The 20,521-nt window shown below is 39.2% G+C and overlaps 1 protein-coding gene across 4 annotated transcripts; it reads left to right on the top strand.

Annotated features, from left to right (window-relative positions):
- Positions 1-491: 491 nt before the first annotated feature.
- On the top strand, positions 492-19,304 carry KCTD20 (potassium channel tetramerization domain containing 20). Of its 4 annotated transcripts, none has more exons than XM_088154318.1 (10): positions 492-648; positions 4,043-4,107; positions 4,999-5,177; positions 5,951-6,128; positions 6,415-6,517; positions 7,302-7,422; positions 7,731-7,928; positions 10,041-10,151; positions 10,731-10,957; positions 16,511-19,304. In XM_088154318.1, exons 3-10 carry the CDS (start codon positions 5,057-5,059, stop codon positions 16,643-16,645), a joined length of 1,194 nt encoding a protein of 397 aa, XP_088010444.1. In that variant the 5' UTR covers positions 492-648; positions 4,043-4,107; positions 4,999-5,056; the 3' UTR covers positions 16,646-19,304. The 4 variants fall into 4 exon arrangements, 3 of the variants coding, with proteins under 3 accessions (XP_088010444.1, XP_088010443.1, XP_007423056.1); XR_015798572.1 differs by having other exon boundaries at positions 494-648; positions 5,948-6,128; positions 10,731-12,390; positions 16,511-16,610; XM_088154317.1 differs by having other exon boundaries at positions 494-648; positions 5,948-6,128.
- The last annotated feature ends 1,217 nt before the right edge of the window (positions 19,305-20,521 follow it).

The following is a 20,521-nucleotide window of genomic DNA, read 5'->3' as shown; positions in this document are numbered from 1 at the left end:
TTCATTGTATGGTTTTCATTGTTCGTTTGTGTTCATGTTGGTGTTTGGATGTTTTAGGGAAGCTGTATACATTAAGATTATACTAAAGGGAGGTGTGATGGCAAAAGGTTTAGGAACTCCTCAATTAGGGATTTGGAATTTAAGTACACTGGCAGTAAAGGGTTAATAGAGCAATATAAGATGGGGAATAAAAGTGTGGTTGTAGCCATTTTTTAAGGCATGCAGTTTGAGCTCATAGTCTTCCTACGGCAGTATTCCCAGAAGATCAAAGGTGCTGAGTATTGTACAGCAGAGTTCCTCAACCTTGGCAACTTTAAGACGGGTGGACTTCAACTCCCACCTTGCTGGCTGGGGGAATTCTGGGAGTTGAAGTCCACCCGTCTTAAAGTTGCCAAGGTTGAGGAATCCTGCTGTACAGTATAAGCGTGTTCCCTCTTGTTTTCATATACGCTGGGCAGGGACTCTTAATTTGAAATAATGCTCATGAATAATCCTTTGGGTTTAGAAGGGGTGGGGATTGCTACTACAGCACAAACGCTTTAAATTCCAGCTCTTCTGCCGCTTGGATTTATCCACATCGTCGTCCTTAAAAGTAGATTTTAAGGCTGCAGCGCTGATTCATTAGCTGGGATCCTTAAAGGAATGCAGGTAAGTAGATGAGATTAATTTGCCCTCTACATTTTCCTGTATGAACCTGAGTCCAGAGTAGAATGTAACGTTGATCAGACCAAAGTTTCCCACGCATGTATCGGATGACGGCCTGAAGGAAACAGTAAGTCGATTACGTTACGTCATGGAGACATGGAAAAAGTATCAGCGGAAAGGCTAAACACCCGTATTTAGAAATCTTCCCAGTACGGTTAAAACCGGCCATGAGGGGGGAAAACATCTTTATGAGGGAAAAAAACTCATGGTTTTGCGTTGGAAGGGTTCCCTTGCAGGTTTCGCGCAGCGGGCCTTCAGGAGGAGCAGGGGGCTTGAGGACGTTTCCTTGTGATCCTTCCTGGAAAGATCCCGGGGTCGGGGAGATGTGGGGCTCAGCAATAGCATCCCTTCTTCCAGGGCGATGCTCCTCCATGAAGAAAGAAAGCCGGTCCCCAGGTTAATGGTATTGCAGATTGTAGCTTTATTGGTGCCGCTGTTTTTCTTTTAATTTTTGTCTACATAAGTACAGAGGTTTACTCTCACCTAATCCCGAGATGCAGTAAAAAATACCATGTTCGGGCTGTGCGATCGATTCGTTTTTTTAGGGCAATTTATCTGTCAGCTTGGCCTGTCACTCAACACTCAGGAAAGCTGCTTTGAATATTGGGTTGTTTTTTTTTAAGTAGTGAACAAATATAATTGTAGTTGAGGCTGAGGCTTCTCAACACATTTTTAATCATTAATTTGCATTAAGGACATAATCGCGGGAATATTTTAAAATATGTGTCTTATGTTATGTGAACATACGTTAGCTGATGGAGGGCCTGACGAAAGATAAAAACATTTTAAAAAGCTGGAGTAGCCTGTTTTTTAAAAAAAATCGACAATGCAGAACAAGGAATAGTAGCAAAATCTGCTGTGTTGTGATATACTGAGTATGCCATATGCCCAAATATTTTGGTGCAGTGAAATCTGAGAAGTAATGCAGATAAATCAGATTTCAGAGAGAAAATTCAGGACATTTGGAGGCAACAAACACTAAAAAGATGATGTACATTTATCTGCTTTCTGTCACCAGAAAGGGCTGTGCCTGAAGTGCTGAATTAATAGATAGATTGAAGGATTCAATCCTTAATGTCTTCTGTATTGATGAGGACAAGAATGTTGCATTTTTTCCTAAAACAATCTTCCATCCTTTTTTTTTATCCAAGTCAGTAATTAAAAATTTGAAGAGTACAAGCCTAGTATTACACTTTGTGACACCTACTTATTACCCCACAAAATGACAGAACACTGCCATATGACGTTTTAATAGAACTGGAGTGGGAAATAAATGTTTGGTTTTTTGGGGTTTTGTGTGGTTAAAATACAAAGATGGGGTTCCCTTTATGTGCTCAAGCAGAGGCCAGAGAGCCATCTGTTGTGGCTGTTCTCATAAAATCATAGAATTAAATGGTTTGAGCTGATCTTGTCCTACTAAGGACATAAGAAAATATGTTCTGTCCAAAAGGGAATGCAGCATCGCACATCACCACAACACATGAATCAGTGCTAGTGAAGTAGTTGTAGTGTGTATAATTTAGATTTTTTTAGATTTTTTTTTAGTATGTACATAAATACATAATTATTTATGTAAATAACTCAAGGTGGCGAACATACCTAATAGTCCTTCCTCCTCCTATTTTCCCCACAACAACAACCCTGTGAGGTGAGTTGGGCTGAGAGAGAGAGACTGGCCCAAAGTCGCCCAACCGGCTTTCATGCCTAAGGCGGGACTAGAAGTTACAGTCTCCTGGTTTCTAGCCTGGCGCCTTCACCACTAGACCAAACTGGCTGACCCAATGAATGATAAATAAGTGCCAAGATATTCTTCTATTGATGTTCATGTACTGGACATTCCTATTTCTTTTTCCATGACTCCTTAAATTATTGAGCATCTGATTTTGCATATTCCAAAGAGGGTTTATAAATTGCTGTTATATACATTTGTAAAGAACATTTGTAAAAGACCTTCTAGCACTAGAGAGGATTCTGAAGTGCTTAGAGCTGCCAACTCATGCTTAGAGCTGCCAACTCACGCTTAAATATCACATGTTAATTTGACTGAGAATATTGCCACTCTGCAGTGATATTTACATTACAAATGACAACAATTTATCACCTGTTCTGTTTAATAGACCTACGATGCACACTTCATAGCCCACCTAAGTTCTCAAATAAAAGCATTGTCTTGCTATTTTGGAATTTGGACTCCCTGTACGTTAATCTAGTGTGACTTTAATGATCAGATAGCAGCTGCATGCCACACCTCCCTAATAAATGAATGTAGCAGAAGGGGAAACATCACATTTTCCAAGTTATAAGGATTACCAATAGTCGAAACTTGCCATTCATTCATTAATCTGAAACAGAGGAAGTTAAATATTTCCCACTCTGACTGTTAAAACTTCCTAGGTAAAAATGAGTTTTCCTCAAATCTTCTTGTTTCCAAATAAATATAAAAAAAGCATTAAATGTCTGGAAATATGTTTGTTGTGTATAGTACAAGTTATTTGAAGCAAAGTAATTTTTCTTCAGAAGTTTTTTAAGGGAGACTCACCTATCCAACTCTGTTGCTGTTTCTAATAACACAACATTTAAATATTAATGTTGTTCTGGAAGAGTTGCTGGTTTTGTAGGTCTCATTCTTTTAATTATATATCAACAGTATGGAAAACAACAGGAGAACAAAGAAAATAATCTTCTGGGGTTGCAGAGTGAGTAATGCTAGAAGGCTAGAAGAGCAGGCATTATCCATCAATTATACATTGGTCTGAGTTGCTTACCTCTCTTTCTATATTTAGATGAGCTTTATATCACTGGAAGGACTCCATATACAAGTTTTATCTACTGTGTTTATTACTCAGGCTCATTGCTTCAATCACATCTAACTCTAAGCAACATACACTCCATCTCCATAACCAGGGTTAAAACAATACACACAAGCCACTGTTATGCATAATAAAAAAATCTTAATGTACCAAGAAAACGTTTTTCCAATATAAGCAGTCCCAATCTGCAGAGGGGTCTTCTTGGAAGGACCAGCTCTAGATGGCTTTCTTGAATTGCAAAAGATTGAAGCCTGGCTAGTCACGCTGTGGGTGGCGGATGCTGTTTCATAGGGCAGCACAAAGAAGGCCCACTTCCAAAGAGCCTGTAGCGCTAACACTCTTTCAGAGTGAGAAATTAATGCTTTATTTTTGTCCTTATTGTCCTTAAATGTTAATAATTTAATTGTATAATTTGACATCTGTATATATCTAGGACCGTTTTTTTCGTACATAAGAGATGTATCCTTTGGTGGGCTTTCCTTTTTTTTTTTTTCCTTCTCCATTTCATCTTTTCTTTTTTTCTGCAGATAGGTAGAAAACATTTTAAAAAGCCAATTACCAGAGGACCCCCACCATCCTTCAAGCCTTTCTGGTAAGATATGGAGGTCCTCCTTGGAAAGTGGTGGGGCTTGGTACTGTGCCCCTCTGCCAGCTGTCTTTACCAGAGATAGGTCCCAACTGTAGGGATATATGCAATACCGTCACCCCTCCTCTTCATTTTTCCTAATGGGCCCCTATAAGAGAAGCAAAAACAATGTCAGCCTTTATGTAAGCATAATAACTGCCTTGGATAGCATAAAAATGGAATTGGTTTCCCACCCTTTTGCTCTGGCCTGGCTTGTTTGGGAGAAGATCCAGTAAGAGGAAAAGACAGAATCATTGCACAGTGTCTTTTATTGATAATGCTGTCTCAAAGTTCCCTTTACAGCTGACGAATGCCCTAAAATACTCCCAGGATGATGAAATTGCAGAGGACAGACCATGAGGAAATTGGGGTGGAGTTAGCTTGACCTTGAGGGAACATGAAGGAAGTCCGGCTCTGCAAACATCTGTTTATGGAACCTGTCAGGTTCTTGGCCTTTGCCTAAACCACAAGTTCTTTTCCAAGCGCAATTTGCAGAGTATTTTTAGTGAGGTTTCTTGAGAAGAAAGGGATGGGGTACAAGAATTTCAGCAACTGAGCTATTTCCCATCCCTATCATATGGCTTTGATGTGAGTAGGAATATATCACACATATGGTTAGAGAGTTTTGGGCTTTGTCTTTGTTTTTAAGGGTGATATGGCTATTCTCGGGCTTATACTACAGTTTTCCTGTATTTTCCACCTCTGAAGTAGTGGGAAAGCAGGCAGAGGGGCCTTCAAGGGCTGCCTGTGGCCCTGGCATCTGCATGTTCCTTACTCTTGATTTGGGGAAAGAATAGACTGAGAGGTTTTATCTCGATGTAAATCCCTTTTCTCTTTTTTGTTGGACTACTTTTCCAGTTAAGCAGTCAGTTTGCAATACGGATGTCTCTAGACGAATATTAATCATGCCACTGGAATGGAGAGATTGAGCAATCAAGAGCTTGAGAACTTAGCTTCTTCAACCCATGATCAGGACAAAGGCAGTGTGAAACAGGGCAGTCACAGCATTAACATGTTTCCTTTGTGCAGAAATCATGGTAAGGACAAAAACAGTTTCTTTATTTTAAAATGTACCACCAAACATGGTCTTGTGTATCTCTTTGGGATCAAGCTACTTAATAGCTGCATTTCCATGGAACGCGTTAAGGCAATTGCTACCATACTGTGAATAAGATGCACTGTGGTGTGCGTAGCCCATTAGGTTATATTTGTCTCTTGTTGATAGCATAAAAACCTAAATAAATCAATTATAATCAAGTGGAATGAACCAAGTATCAAAACAAAGGCACCGCAATTCTATCCCTAGATAAATTCATACCAGCTGTGTGAAAACTCACACACATAGACACATGAATGCATTATCAACAATTGCATACAGAGTTTGGATCAGTCCTCTATGTGATCAAACTGCTAAGGATCCTTCCATACAGTATTTTTATTATGTAGTCACCCTGCCTCAGACATGGACCTTTACTAGGGATCAAGCCAATGACAATTTCCATCTGGACCCTTCCTGTATTTTCTTACCACTTCTTCCTGCTACAAGAAGGAAGGATGGAATAATTGTGCATTTTTTTTATGGATTCAGCTAGATGAGTCTGTCTATATATATTCTAAACCCGTTATGCCTTTTCTTTTGACATTGGAGCATTTGTGTATTTGAAACTAAATTCATTTTGAGTTACAAGTGAAGTTTTTAAATCTAATGATTGATGCCAGTTACTCAGATGCTGCTCAGATCTGCTTTTCATCCAGCAAGTTCTCTGTGTTCTAATGTCTGAAGATGCCAGTATTATTTTCTTCCCAGCAGGGGGTAAACGAAGTCAAGGCTACTACACTACACAAGAACAGTTTGGAAACAGTACTAACAACTTGAGCAACAGTCCACAAGTCCAAGCACCAGAGAAAGTGACTCTTGTGGTAGATGGAACAAGATTCATTGTAAATCCACAAATTTTCACAGCCCATCCTGATACAATGCTGGGAAGGTAAGTGACTCCAAGTTGGAAAGAATTCCAGAAGCTGTCTCAGAGATTGGCCAGGCTAAGCATGCGTCTGAATTGTATGTGTAAAGTTATATCTAGTGATTAGATCGAGGTTTCTATTCCACATTAGCAATTCAACCAACTTTCTAGGCTTCAAAAAGTGAAAACTTTTTAAAACCTGAATGGTTCTCATGATAGTCCCAAATAACAATTTGCTGTTATAGAAATTATTCTTTGCTTAAATGGTCTTAATCTGATCTACCTACCTTGATTTCTTTCTGCTTTTCAGAATGTTTGGACCAGGACGAGAATATAACTTTACTCGTCCAAATGAGAAGGGTGAATATGAAATTGCAGAAGGCATCAGTTCTGCTGTTTTCCGGATTGTGCTGGTGAGGAATTCCATGATGTTTTAGAAGCAGGGCTGTTCTTCCTGTTCGTAACGTTCCTATTCTTGCCTTCAACTTCAAGGGAATTCTGAATTTCTTGATAAGTTTTTTCTATTCTGTTTGTAGACTTCAGATTTTTCTTGTTTTTCCCCATTTTGTTCTTTTAAGGTAGTCACACTATTTATTTGTTAAATGTATATCCCATCTTCCTTCCAATTGCTCAGATGGCTTACATGGGGATCTTGGTTCATTTTTATCCCCACAACAGCAACCCTGTGAGGTAGGTTAGGCTGAGAGAGAGTGACTGGTCCAAAGTCACCCACCTGAACCTGGATCTCCCTGCTGCTAGTCCAGCACTTTAGCCCCTACACCAGTTTAAATGAATTGCTCTCTAAGATAGGTTGGGCTTTGAATCCCAAATCTACATGGGAAAAGACTTGGAATTCTGGAAGTTGAATTCAACTCATCTAGCAGACACCAAGATGAGATGGTTGATTTATATCACGCTTTTATCATATGATTTATTCTCTGTTCCTTATTCATGTAGGAAGGAAGAATATTACTCTATTAATGGTCAGCTTTTAAAAATAATATAGAACAATTTGTAATTATGTGCAAACTATTAGTACAGTATAACAGTGTGCAAACTATTAGTACAGTATAACAGTATGCCTAAACATTTAGTAACAACATTACTAGATGATAGATTTCCTATGCATGCTATTTTGAATGTTTTTGATGGAGAAGCTTACTACTACTACTAATATTTTATCACTTGACTTTTCAGGATTATTACAAAACTGGAATCATTCATTGTCCTGATGGAATTTCTATTCCTGATCTCAGAGACACTTGTGACTATCTTTGCATCAATTTTGATTTCAACACAATCAGGTGTCAGGATTTAAGTGAGTAGAACAGTACTTATAGCAGCCTTCCCGAAACAGGTGCCCTCCAGATGTGCTGTTCTTCAGTTCTAGAATCTTACAGCCATCATGGGGCTGCCTAGTATTTTGAGAGTTGAAGCCCAGCACCTTTTGGAGAGATTTAGACTAAGGAACACTCACTTAAAGGAGAAATGTGTCAATTCTCTATATGTTTACATGCCTTTATATTTTGTGCCAGATCCTGCTGTTGAGATGATATGAGACTGATAGAGTTAGATCTGTAGCATCCAACCATATTTAGGAGAGCCATATATTGTTTATTTCCTTAGGTGCATTATTGCATGAACTGTCCAATGATGGGGCTCACAGGCAGTTTGATAGCTATCTGGAAGAGCTAATCCTGCCAATAATGGTTGGGAGTGCTAAGAAAGGAGAGCGTGAATGTCATATTGTCGTATTAACAGATGAAGACATAGTGGACTGGGATGAAGACTATCCACCCCCAATGGGGGAAGAATATTCACAAAGTAAGTATTTTTTAAATGTTACAGAAAAATACTTTTAAAGTAAAAATAATCTTGCACTTTTATAAAGAAGATCTCTATTAGTATCTTGTGCAAATATCAATTTCCAAGGATCTTTGCATCCCAATATACAGTTAAGAATATAAAAGACATATTGATTGGGACATACACTGCATTGTTGAGTGTAAAATTGTATGCTTAAGGCCTTATCTACTTATAAATTATATAATATAATTTATTCTTGCAACAAATGTATAATTTTAGTTCATTAATTGCTTGGGAGATAGATCACTTCCTTGTTGCAGCAGGAATGTTGCATTGTTTCATTTAATTGTTTCAGTATTTTTCCATGAGGAAAATGCAGTGCTTCCTGAGGTTTATGCACTGGTATTTTGAATGCTTGTGATTGTGTGATTGTGAAAGTGATCTAGATATGAAATGCATGACGTCACTAATGACAAGTCATACAGTCATACAGTTCCCTCCCTCCAGTGCCCCTGTGATTCACACAGCCGGCTCTTGTGCCTGGGAGGAGCTACACAATCCAACAGACTTCTTCAACTCACCCACTCCATTTTTCATGCACTGTTATATTTTTCTGGGATATGTCATTATCAAAGGCATTTCTGGCCTTTGAATTATGTAAGTTTTCTTCATAATTTCCTAGTTTTCCAAGGTGTTTTCTGGGCCCTTTCAGAGCATCAACCTTTCATTTTCCAAGCTTTTACAACCCAGTTAAAATGGAAGTTAGTTTTCTTCTACATTGTCTTTGTTTTTTAAAAGATATTTTTAATTTGCAAGCAGATTGATATAGACTTCTGCGAGTCTAGAGCGTCTAGCAAAAAATGCTAGTCAATGAGTCAGTTATTGATCTCCCTTTATCCTGTGCTTCCTAAATATAGAGCAATAGCTGACTGTCTCCCCTTCAGAGCTTCTGTCCATCATGATTTAGCAAAGATCCCTTCTCCTCTCTCTACTTAAATGAAATAAATTGCTTACATTTCCCTTCCCCCTCCCTCCAGTTTAGTACATTTGTCTGGTGATTTCCAAAAACATTCCTAACATTTCATCGAACCATATCTGAGCAGAGCAATGAAGAAATATGAATATGTAAATCAATGCACTGAAAAGCTTCTCACAAGCTTTTAGTGAGTATGGTGCCATGTCTACATTGCATTCCAAATTGAACAGTAGGGTGGCAGAGATATGGTGGTGGCAGGCCAGCATTTCTGTTTCAGATGCCTTTCCAGATGTGACCTTGGAGAAAGTTACTACACCATTGAATGGTGGATGGGGAGTGAAGGAAGAGAGGTTCTGAAGAACATTGGAAACCTCACAAACAAAATTTATTTATTTATTCATTTAATTAATTATTTATTTATTTATATTTCAAATTTAGATACTGCCCATCTCACAAAAAAGTGACTCTGCTAAACCTCTTTGGGGGGATTAAAGAAAGATATGTTCTAAGCCAGGGTTCCTCAACCTCAGCAACTTTAAGATGGGTGGACTTCAACTCCCAGAATTCCCCAGCCAGCCTAACCCTAACCCTAACCCATGCTGGCTGGGGAATTCTGGGAGTTGAAGTCCACCCATCTTAAAGTTGCTGAGGTTGAGGAACCCTGTTCTAAGCAACACATTCACAAACAAAAGGATATGAGAAGCTCCACGAACAAGATGCAGAATCAACGGGATGGAGAAGGCATGAGAGAGACACTTCATCGGGGCTGCAGGATTGGTTGGCAGAGACAGAGGCAGGTTGAGGCAAGAATTTGCTCCAGTGGAAAAATAAATCACACCGTGGCTGCCAAACCACAGCAAGAACTTTCTGAGAAAAGCAGGAACATCCTAATTTAAGGGAAAGAAGTAAAAATTTCTCCTTTTGCAGAAATAAAAGGAAGGGAAGAAATAAAAATTGTATCTGAGTTGGGACTCTTGACATTATGAAACTCCAGTCTCCCTTGCAGGCTAGTATAGGTCTGTGGAAATCCCCTCTATTTTCAGCTGAATTATTTTTCTTTTTTTTAAAAAAATTGCCCAATTATTGCATGTCTCAGCAAGGCTTCTATAGTCATATTCATTAATTAGTTTGGCTTTTTTCCCCTCACCTCCAAGTTCTACATAGTTCTAAGCTCTACAGATTCTTCAAGTACATTGAGAATCGGGATGTTGCAAAAACAGTTTTGAAAGAACGTGGCCTCAAAAATATAAGAATTGGCATTGAAGGTATGTACAGTGTTTCCTAAGTAATACAAGCTTTTAAAAAGGAAAGTAGCTGCAATTTCCTTTTTGAAATATCCAGTTACTGATTTTATTAGTCAACCTTATGTAGTTTTCCTGATTCCTTAAATTATAAATTTTGTCCAGGTCCTTGGAATGACCCACCCGGTGATTTCCTGAGAACCCCTTATGATTAACTTTCCTGAGCTTTGCCTATTTCTGATGTTCTCCTTAGGTGTGGGGTGGGTGGGTGTTATTTAAAGTCTGCTCCTCCCTTCTGAAATTAGCAGCAGCAACCAGACTCAGGGCCAAGCTAGACATAACAGTTCACCTTTGTGTACTGAACACATGAGTCAGTTCCATTTATATTTGCAGTGCAGCGGAAGCCTCTTCTTTGTATCCGACTTTTTCAGTCTAGCCTCTGCCTCAAGATGTGTTGGGATCAGATCTCCCAGGCCAAATGATCTCCTTTTAGGAAGGTGTTATCTTTTTAGAAATATTTATTACTTGAACAAGTAATGAGGCTACTCATAGGGACTGGAGTTGGTTTGGGAGGATAATTACACCAGAATAACTGTGTTTCAGGTTATCCCACTTGTAAAGAAAAAGTGAAAAAGAGGCCTGGAGGACGCTCTGAAGTTATCTATAACTATGTTCAACGCCCATTCATCCAGATGTCTTGGGAAAAGGAAGAAGGGAAAAGTCGGCATGTTGATTTCCAGTGTGTCAGAAGCAAATCTCTAACGAACCTTGTGATGGTGGGTGAAGACATAGCAGAAGATCAAGAGATTATGCTGCATCACCCTCCTCAGGTAGATGAGCTTGATCGATTAAATGCACCATACTCTCAGATGGATGCTAATGATCTGCCAGATTAATTAAGCAGCACAAATGGCTCTCAAATGGACTTGGTTGAGCTTTTGGGTGGGGACTAAATGCCCAGCTCACAACAGGATTTTCTTGTCATAGTTGCTATATTCTCTAAATATAGCCTCTTCAAGCCCAGAGGACTAATTTTATCAAATTTGCTTCTGAGGGCTCCCAAGCATTCTCTTAGGAAACCGGGAACCTGAGAATTGAGTTAACATTTATTCCTCTGGCCAGATAATTGAATTGGAAGTAAAACAATGGAAAAATATTTTCAACTGACTTGAATTGAAAGGATTGATTGAGTGATTATGTGCTATTGTGTCATTTTCGACTCCCAACAACCACATAGATAGATTTTCTCCATGACAATCTATCCGTAACTTGTTCTTTTAAGTCTCCCAACTGTGCACTTATTGCCACTGTAACTGAGTCCTTGCTGCTGGTCGTCCTCTTCTTCTCTTTCCTTCCACCTTTCCCGGCATTGGAGTCTTTTCCAGAGAGCTAGGTCTTCGCATAATGTGTCTGAAGTAGGATAATTTGAGCCTGGTCATTTGTGCCTCGAGTGAGAACTATGCATTGATTTGTTTGAGGATCCATTGAATTGGAAGGAATACTACACCAAAATTTGTTGAAGATTTTGTTAACACTGTCTACAGTGACTCACTTATAAAAAGTACCACTTCATGAAGGATTCCATTGTGGTATTACAACCATTATCATCATCCCCCGTGACCTGGCTGAAGTAGATTTTTATACTGGAAATATCACACCTACAGTGCATGTACCTTTTCTCACCTTTCTCTTTGGTTTCCTACCTCAACATTGGCATAGCAGCTCAGAAGAGAAGATCAGAAGCAGCTACCAAGGTAAGCACCTGAAGAGAGAAATTGGGTTCTGTGAATGCCCAGAGGACCACTCAAATTAGTTACAAGTAAAGAACCTGTCCTACTTTACACATATGGCTAAATAGTGTTTACTTACTGGAAGTAAGCTAGTGGAATATAAATGAAAGTACCACTTGGAAAAACAGTGCATCAGCTCGGGCTCAAACATTGAGGCAGTCATACTGGATGAATGAAGATGGCTGAACATCCCCCTCAAAGCAAAGGCTGAAAAGCGGCATCCCTTGAGGGCAAAGAACTTCCTTGTGGAAGAATTCAACAGCATTTTAAAGAAAGCGACTGTCTCTTGTGGAAAATCCTGCATTGTAGCAGCTATCCTATGAGTCTTGAGTATGGAAGGCACTTTGTGGTTGTTCCATATGAGATCTGTCATCTTGGGAAGGCTGAGGAAATTGATCTTTGATAGTAGCAAGAATGTCAAGTTTTGTGCCATCACTTCTCAGTCTTTTGGCGAAGATCATGTGTTTGGTGGGGTAAGTTTCATAGCTGTCTCAGCCACCTTGGGACAATCAGGGTGCCTGAGGATGGCCCTTGAAATCGTCAGTTAGGAAACTTTATAATCAGCAGGATCAGCAGAAAGTCATGTATAGCAGGACTTCTCAAACTTGTACACCACAATCCACAAAAATGCTAAAATGAATTTGTGTGATTCCCCTCCCCCATTAATAAAACTCACTTCATTGGGGTTATGGTTGGGCCATAAATAATATACCAATTACTTCTTAAAATGGAGTTCATGTAACAAATAAAACAATAAGACTTAAAAAGTTTATACTCAAAAACAAAAACAGTAAAATAAAACGCTTCAATTTTTAGTGAGAAGGATGACCTTACTTACTTTTGTATAATTCCTGAAATCTGGGTTTCATTTGAATGACAGCTGCTTTCATCCCACTAAAGTTGGGGGTGGGAGGCAAGGAGAAAAGTTAGCCTAAAGTGCTGCAGATTGCAAAGCACTAGCAGGCTGTAACTTGCTTTTGGCATTGGCATTCTCCCTGTGCTACCCCCTGAGATAATAGTCACAGCCCATATTCTTTCTCTTCCCTCCTCCCTTCCTCTTTGTTGTAACTCTCAGCAGGTGAGATGGTTTGCCTGGAAGCTTTATGTCCTCCAGGCATGATTGCTCCTCCATTGAAAGGGAAATGCAATATGTTAAAACAAAAAGAACACCCATTTGAGGCTCTGCAGGTTTCCGAATACTTTTGTATCAGACTGGTAAGCCTGCTCAGAAAGGAGCACAAGGAAGCATTCCAGACAACCTTCCCTATATTATTTCATGACCCCCTTAGGGATTGTGACTCACACTTTGAGAAATGCTGGCATATAGGAACCTCTCAGATTAGTGAAGGCTATGCCCATTCTGGAACAGAATGTTGGACCATTTGCATTCATAGTAGAAGAGAGCAGGTACTTTCCCTGATACAGTAGCTATTGATGGATAGGGAACAATTGTGAATTCCCCAATCCACTTGGGATGAATCACTGAAAGAGAAAAGAATGGATAGCCACAGTCCAAAATGTTGTGTTCCATCTGCTATTGCAAGGAATGGGTTACTTTTGGAGGTGTGCTCAGTTTTGGAACAGGAAACAGGAACTAGCTTTTATTGCAGGTGAGAAAGTGTTGCAGAGGCTTCTGAATGATACCTTTATTTATTTTATTTCTATAGCCGCCCATCTCAACAAGTGATTCTGGGCCGCGTACAATCATAAAAACATAAAACAATTAAAACAATATAAATAAATATATATGGTTGCTGAGTAAAACTATTGCCATAGATGTTAATATAGCCAAGATATGGGCCCAACAGGGTTGAGGTCATCCTGATCTCTGAAGGGAGAATGTTCCAGAGGGCAGGGGCTACAGCAGAGGAGGCACATCTCCTAATCCCTGCCAGCTGACATTCCTCGGCTGACGGGACTCATAACGTGCCCAACCTGCCAGATGAATTGGACAGGTAGAAACAACTGGGAGAAGATGGTCCCTTAGGTAACTGGTCCCAAGCCATGAAGGGCTTTAAAGGTGACAACCAGCATCTTGAATTGCACCCAGAAGCACATTGGCAGTCAATGCAGCTCATGTAGCAATGGTGTTACATGTGTCAGCTATCAGACACTATTTACTACCTGTGCAGCTGCATTCTGCACCAGTTGAAGCTTCCAAATGTTCTTCAAGGGCAGGCCCACGTACACCATGTTGCAGTAATCCATACGAGAGGTCACGAGGGCATGAGTGACTGTGAGCAAAGCCTCTTGGTCCAGGAACAGGTGCAACTGGTGCACAACCCAAAGGTGTCCAAAGGCCCTCCCAGCCACGGCTGCCACTTACTCTTCTAGCAGGAGCTGTGAGTCCATGAGGATCCCAGATTGCACGCTGGGTCTGTCTGGGTCAGTGCCATCCCATCCAGGACCGTCAGTATCACCAGAAGGCCCAAATACCTAAGCCATTCAGTCTTGCTTAGGTTGAATCAAAGCCCATTGCACTCTATCCAGACCCTTATAGCCTCCAGGCACCGGGACAGGACATCCATGGCCTTTGTCCAAGGCATATGCTGCAGTGAGAGTAGAGCTGGGAGCTACAGAATCCCTGAAAGTACAAAGGAAGGTATCAGTCTCCTGCAAGTGATTATACCAGGGGGCAGCTTATCAAATGAAACTTCCTCACTGCTGAGTTGAAGTTCTACCCATCCATCCTTGAGTCAGTAGAAAACTCTTAGTATGTTCCCTATCCTATCTCTGTTGCCTCTATTTCAAGTCACAGCCAGTCATCTGACTTTACTCCAGGGTGACAAGGCTTAACAGATTGAGACTGCACTTGGGCTGTGTAGGGGAGAAGATGCTACTTTCACACTGATACATCTAAGGATGACTTAGGCCTGACTTGTTCATGGACTGTGGTTGAGATGAAGGTCATACCATGGGACATAGCAGAAAAAAGATGTCATCAGGGCATATTAGCTGTGATTAGATTTAAGTGAAGAAAAGCCAGAAGACCTGGGAACTGAGTAAAAGGCAAGGCAGAGAATGGGAAAATTCCTTAGTATAAATAAAGTCTTTAAGATGAGTGTGAAAGTGAATCAGGTTATCCTCTTTGGCCTATTAATGGCTGAATAGTTTGAGCTGGAGGAAGGAGAGCAGGACTACAACTGGGACTGGGAACAAGGCACAATTTACTTATGGTCCCTGTGGGAGTGAGATGGCAAGGATCCTGAACTGTTCTTCCAGTCCTGAAGTGCAAGCAGTCCAAGTAGATTCTCCTCTCCACCCTAAGAACTGTCCACCTGAGACTTCTGAATTTGTGTCAGTTGCCCAATTGGAGATGATGGGAATGCAGTTGTTATGGCCAAAAGAAAACATTACCCTAGCACCTGATCATTGTGCCCTGAACCACAATTATAAGTGGTGTCTATATGGGGTAGACACTCACACTGAGACTACTAAACCAATAAGTACCAAGCATGTTCAGTGAAGCTGGAGTAGTGGAGTGTTCTCTCTTCTATATAAGTGCAAGAGGACCAATTCCACTGCACCTATCTCATATACTTTAGCGAAGTGGGCAATTCTCAACAAAGTGAATGTTTCCAAGACACATAAGAGAGAATGGCCATTACTTGGTAGCAGCCAAACAGTAGCAGAATGCTTTGCAAGTAGCCACATGCCCCAGGCCAGGTATGGAAAATGTGTTTAAGGCTGCTAGTTCTGGCTTTTTATCTCTTAAAATATTTTCGACAAGCTGAGTGAACTACTCTCAAGAGCCTGTGAACTGAGTGGGATGATTCCTGCCTAAATATCTACCTTGGCTTTAAGTGGTTCCAAAGTGGGTCTCCATATAGATGCCAAACTCTGCCTGATTCACAAACACTGTGTAGAAATACCAGTCCTAATTTGTCTTTTCTGCCAAGTCCAGCAATTAATATGAAATGTTTTATGAAGATGCCTCTCCAAATGCCAGTGTCCGCTCTACCATCATCCGTTTTTTTGTGGTGCTCTAATTTTGATACATAAAATCACATTATTAAAATTGATGTTTAGTGTTGTGAAATTCATTAGGCTGTTTATGACCATTACATCCCTTTTGTTTCCTGATTGTCTTCCTAATTGGAGGCATTGTTTTAACCATTGTTATTTCCATAACAATCACATGGCTTAAGCAACTGCAGCATAAGCTTCCAGTCAGCTGACTTTCCTAGTTAAAAAAAAGTGGCTGTGATATCCAGGTATTTGTATTCACCAATCATTAGAGTTATTATGGTCCTGCAGGAAGATCAGGATGCATCTAAAATTATTCAGGCTTTAGATAGTTCAGCTGTGACCATTAGACTTATATCATTCTGTGAATGGAAAGGTTTCATTTATTAAGATCTAGTGAGGCTCCCTGAAGGAGGAAAGGGATGGAAGAGAGCTTGTAATCCTTGCATTGCCTCTCATACCATACCAACATTTCTATTGTTCAAAAGGCACAGGGAAAATGAGACTTCACTTTCTGACAGTAAACTTGAAAATCAAGAAAGTATCATTTTGGTTCTAACTTTATGGCTATTTTTAGTGAGCTGGTATGCACCTGGGGTAGACCAAAATTGTTTTCCTTCCTTTCAGCACTTCACAAGCCACCTCTTTACATTGCTGTTTCATCTGAGTGAAACACTGGCTCACAGAATTGCGTGCATCTCTGATTTGCATATGAGAAGGTTTGAACTCATGGAGTGGGAACTTCTGTACAAGCTTCCATAAAATTTTCAAAGCTTTATTACAAGCACTTTAATGCAGACTAAGAAATATAGATGTATAGATCAGTTAGAGAAACCTCATAGATCAGTAGAAACAGCAAGGGTACTGCTGCATTCTGTTGGCTTATGAGTAAAAAAAAACAAGCTGTATGTTCTCCAGAAGAGCTGTGCTAGACTTAAATACTGCTAGACTTGGTTAGAATTTTGCTGTTTCCTTAGGAGACTTTGCAGTCCTGTGTTGTTATACAACACGAGCTTACAACAATTGAAATGTTTTTTCTTTTTAAAACAGATGCATCCAGTGCTCACCTAAATAGGGCCCTTGCTCTCTCGCTCTTTTTCTCTCTCTAGAGATCCATCCATCCATCCATCCATCCATCCATCCATCCATCCATCCATCCATCCAATATTTTGGGCAATCAGCGTATGCAATCTCAGAACAACAACTGAGTGGAAAACTCAACCTTCCTTATTCACTAGATATTGACAAATGTTATGATGAGTTCACTGCCAAAATAGATGAACACACTTTGATATTATTGCACCGCAGAATAATTAGGATAAAGCAAATTTAATTCCATTTCTGTACACATTTAGTCAAGAGCCAGTTTGGTGTAGTGGTTAAGGCATCAAGTTAGAAGCTGGGAGACTGTGAATTCTAATCCTGCCTTAGGCATGAAGCCAATTAGGTGACGTTGGGCGAGTCGCTCACTCTCAGCCCTAGGAAGCAGGCAATGGCAAACCACTTTTGAAATCTTGTGAAAACACACACACACACACACACACACACACACACACAGGGACTTTCAGAAAAAGACATACGAGTTCTGCATAGGAACTCAACAGCCAACTAGTAAGTTACATTCATATACAGGGGTGTTCTGAAAAACCTCTGCGTATCCTTCTGCAGGGATCCTACCACTTTTCCTGTCAGGGAGGCAAATGATTCTGCAGCTCCTTTAGTCCTTTTTAAGATAATGATCAGCAAATTATCCAGTAGAATGATAATTTGAAAGAAGCAAAAAAGGTATTTAATCTTGGAAGTTGTCATATTCAAAGAAAACATTAAATTAGCTAACACAGCTATCTTCAACTTTGGTAAAATTCAGAATAAAATTGAGAGACTTTATTTTGATATGGATAGTAATTAAATATTGCCAAGATTGAACTGACTTACTAGTTTCTACTTGAATACATCCAGTGAGGAGATCCCCACTTGTATGGATAAATATCAAAGTTCTCTTAATGTTAAGGAAAAAAATCTTGTATGTTCAATTATAATCTGCCTCCCTATAATTTAAAATGATTATAGAGTATCTTGCCCTCTGGAATGATGGGGAACTGTTTTGATCTTTTCCTGTAGGTCAGCCTTTCAGGTACAGTATTTGAAGAATATTGTCAAATCCCCCCACGCCCAGGTTTTCTTTTTGAAAGCTAAGCATTCCTAATTCCTAAATCTTCTTTGTAATAAGACCTAGTTTCTAATCCCCTGATCATCCTCATTTCCCTTTCCCGAATCTGTTTATCTAAATAATTTTTAAACTGTGGCACCTAAAACTGGATGCAATAGTCAATATGGGGTCTGACCTGTGTAAAATAAAAATGGACATGTTGACTCCAGTAATGAATAAACTGTCTTCCTCGTGATGCAGCCATAAATTACAATTAGTTTATGCAAACCACATTGTAAACTGAGTTTGAATAAGCAGTATGATCAGCTTGTTCTCATACAAACAAGTAAAACATTTCCTTGCAGGCCAACCATCAAGGGAAAGCTTTGGGAATTTCTAAATTGGTTGACATTTTTTCCCATTGTTGAAATACATTTTCTGAGAGTAATGTACATTTTGTTAAGATATCTAATGTACTCTCTGGCATTTACATGTTGCTTAACTACAGTGTTTAACAGTCCCAGAAGGCATGGTGATGGTAAAGGGCGCAGGGCACCATAGTTCAGCAACTTCTGGAGACCATAGCTTTCTTGGACCTAAATATATATTTTACAGTGATTGTTTGTCCCAGCTATGCAACTGTTTCCAACAGCAAATATCTGAAATCAGATGCATTGTGGAGTCTCAGACTGGAGTGCTATTACTATGTCCACTATCTATAGAAATGTAACTGCACATAAAATTTGCTGCAGCAGATATAAGCACATGATTGTGATGTTGGAACATCCCAATTATAGGAAAGCCATGAAATATTGATTTCAGTGGGTATACTCCAAATCTGAATCTAACCCACTGGATCGATAAAATAGAAAGTAACTTTTAAATTAGAACAATGACAAATTCAGGTGTATGAACTTCAGGCTTATTGTATCCCAGTGAACTGAACATTACCCATTCCACAAAGGACTCCTTGTAGAATCACTCACACCTGAAGAGTAAGCATTAGAGGCAATACAGTTCAGAAGACAGAGATTTACTGTAAAATATGTATTTCATATCTGATGCAGATTTTTATTTTCCCCTCCCATTGCATTTGGGCAAATGGAAAATTTTGGTTCAGGAGTAATCACAGCCTTATTCTTTTATTATTGTCATTTAATTTATAAGTTGATTCAGAGCTTACCATTTACAAGATCATGCTGTTTCAGTAATTTTTGTAAAAGTTATTTTGTATACTTCTTCATACACTTTATTAAAGTGCTTTTTAATCTATTTTCTTATGACTTTTCTTTTGATGCCTTCTAAGCCATATAACATCTGAGCAGTAGAAAGTGCATATATGTATATCTATACTCACTTCATAGGTCCCACCTTGGTGTACACACGAAAGGAACAAGATACAGTATATATCCACAATTGATGTTACAAGGTCTAAATGCTGCCTGGTCAGTTCTATCACATGTGAATCAGACTTGGTTATAACCAAGGTGGTTTGCATGATGTCGAGCTATGAACTCCCTCACTCTCAATTGTAACAAAAAAGGCTTATATGGACAATTTTAGTCTTCCTATAATCAGCATCTTGATGCCATATATCCCTTTTCTTCCTGCCTCCCTTTCCTAAATTGCTTGATTTTTGTAAGGATATAAATTTAGTAACTGGAATAAAATTGTGTATCAACTGCATTTGAAAAATATGTTTAACAAATATATCTGGTCACATACTGATTGTAAATTTGTAATGAAGCAACCTTTAGTATGTTTTCAAATTCAGAAAACCACAAGAAATAGCAAAACTACATTTATTGAAAATGAATTTTAAACATTTCAGAATGCAAAGATTGTTCCATATAGAATTGGTCTCCAAATAAAACCAACAAATCACATACAAAGTTTACTAAATTGTACACTGCATTTAGGAACAGCCATACACAGATACAAAATAATTGTCATCTACCAAAATAAGGCAGAACCCAGGCACAGTGGTTAGTCAGTACCTAAGTGTAGTATAACCTGTTAGGAATCATACACAACCAGCAGTGTTGCTTATATTTATCTTAGCCAGGGTTTTATTTTCTCCCATACCCCAGCATGCCAAAATTCAAAACTTTTGCAGCTTTGGGGTATGTGGGAGATACATTACTACTACTTAATTATTCAGCGCAGCAAAATACAGCAACTTGCATTTACTACTATGATGTAATTGCTTGGCTAATTAGATCTAAAACTGCTTTCAAACAAGGAAGTGTCATCCTAGATAAGTGACTTTCAAAAAAATACTATGAGCTTGTGCAAGATGTCAAGAGCCAGCAATATGAAAGTGGCAGCCTATGTGGATTATGTGCTTCTATGCAGCTGAATTATGGTCATGAATTCACAATGACATTGACATTAATGTTAATTAAGGCTTAACAGGGTTCCTATTAAGCTAGATCTTAATATTTTTAAATCTTAGTTAACTGGGATCTTTAGTTCACTTTGAAATCAAT

This window comes from Python bivittatus, unplaced genomic scaffold, assembly GCF_059951505.1.
Source record: "Python bivittatus isolate LINGU-HERP-01145 unplaced genomic scaffold, Pbiv_v1 ctg000700_np1212, whole genome shotgun sequence".
NCBI lineage: Eukaryota > Metazoa > Chordata > Lepidosauria > Squamata > Pythonidae > Python > Python bivittatus.
Note: the sequence above shows the minus strand (reverse complement) of the source record. Positions and strands in the feature narration are given on the sequence as shown.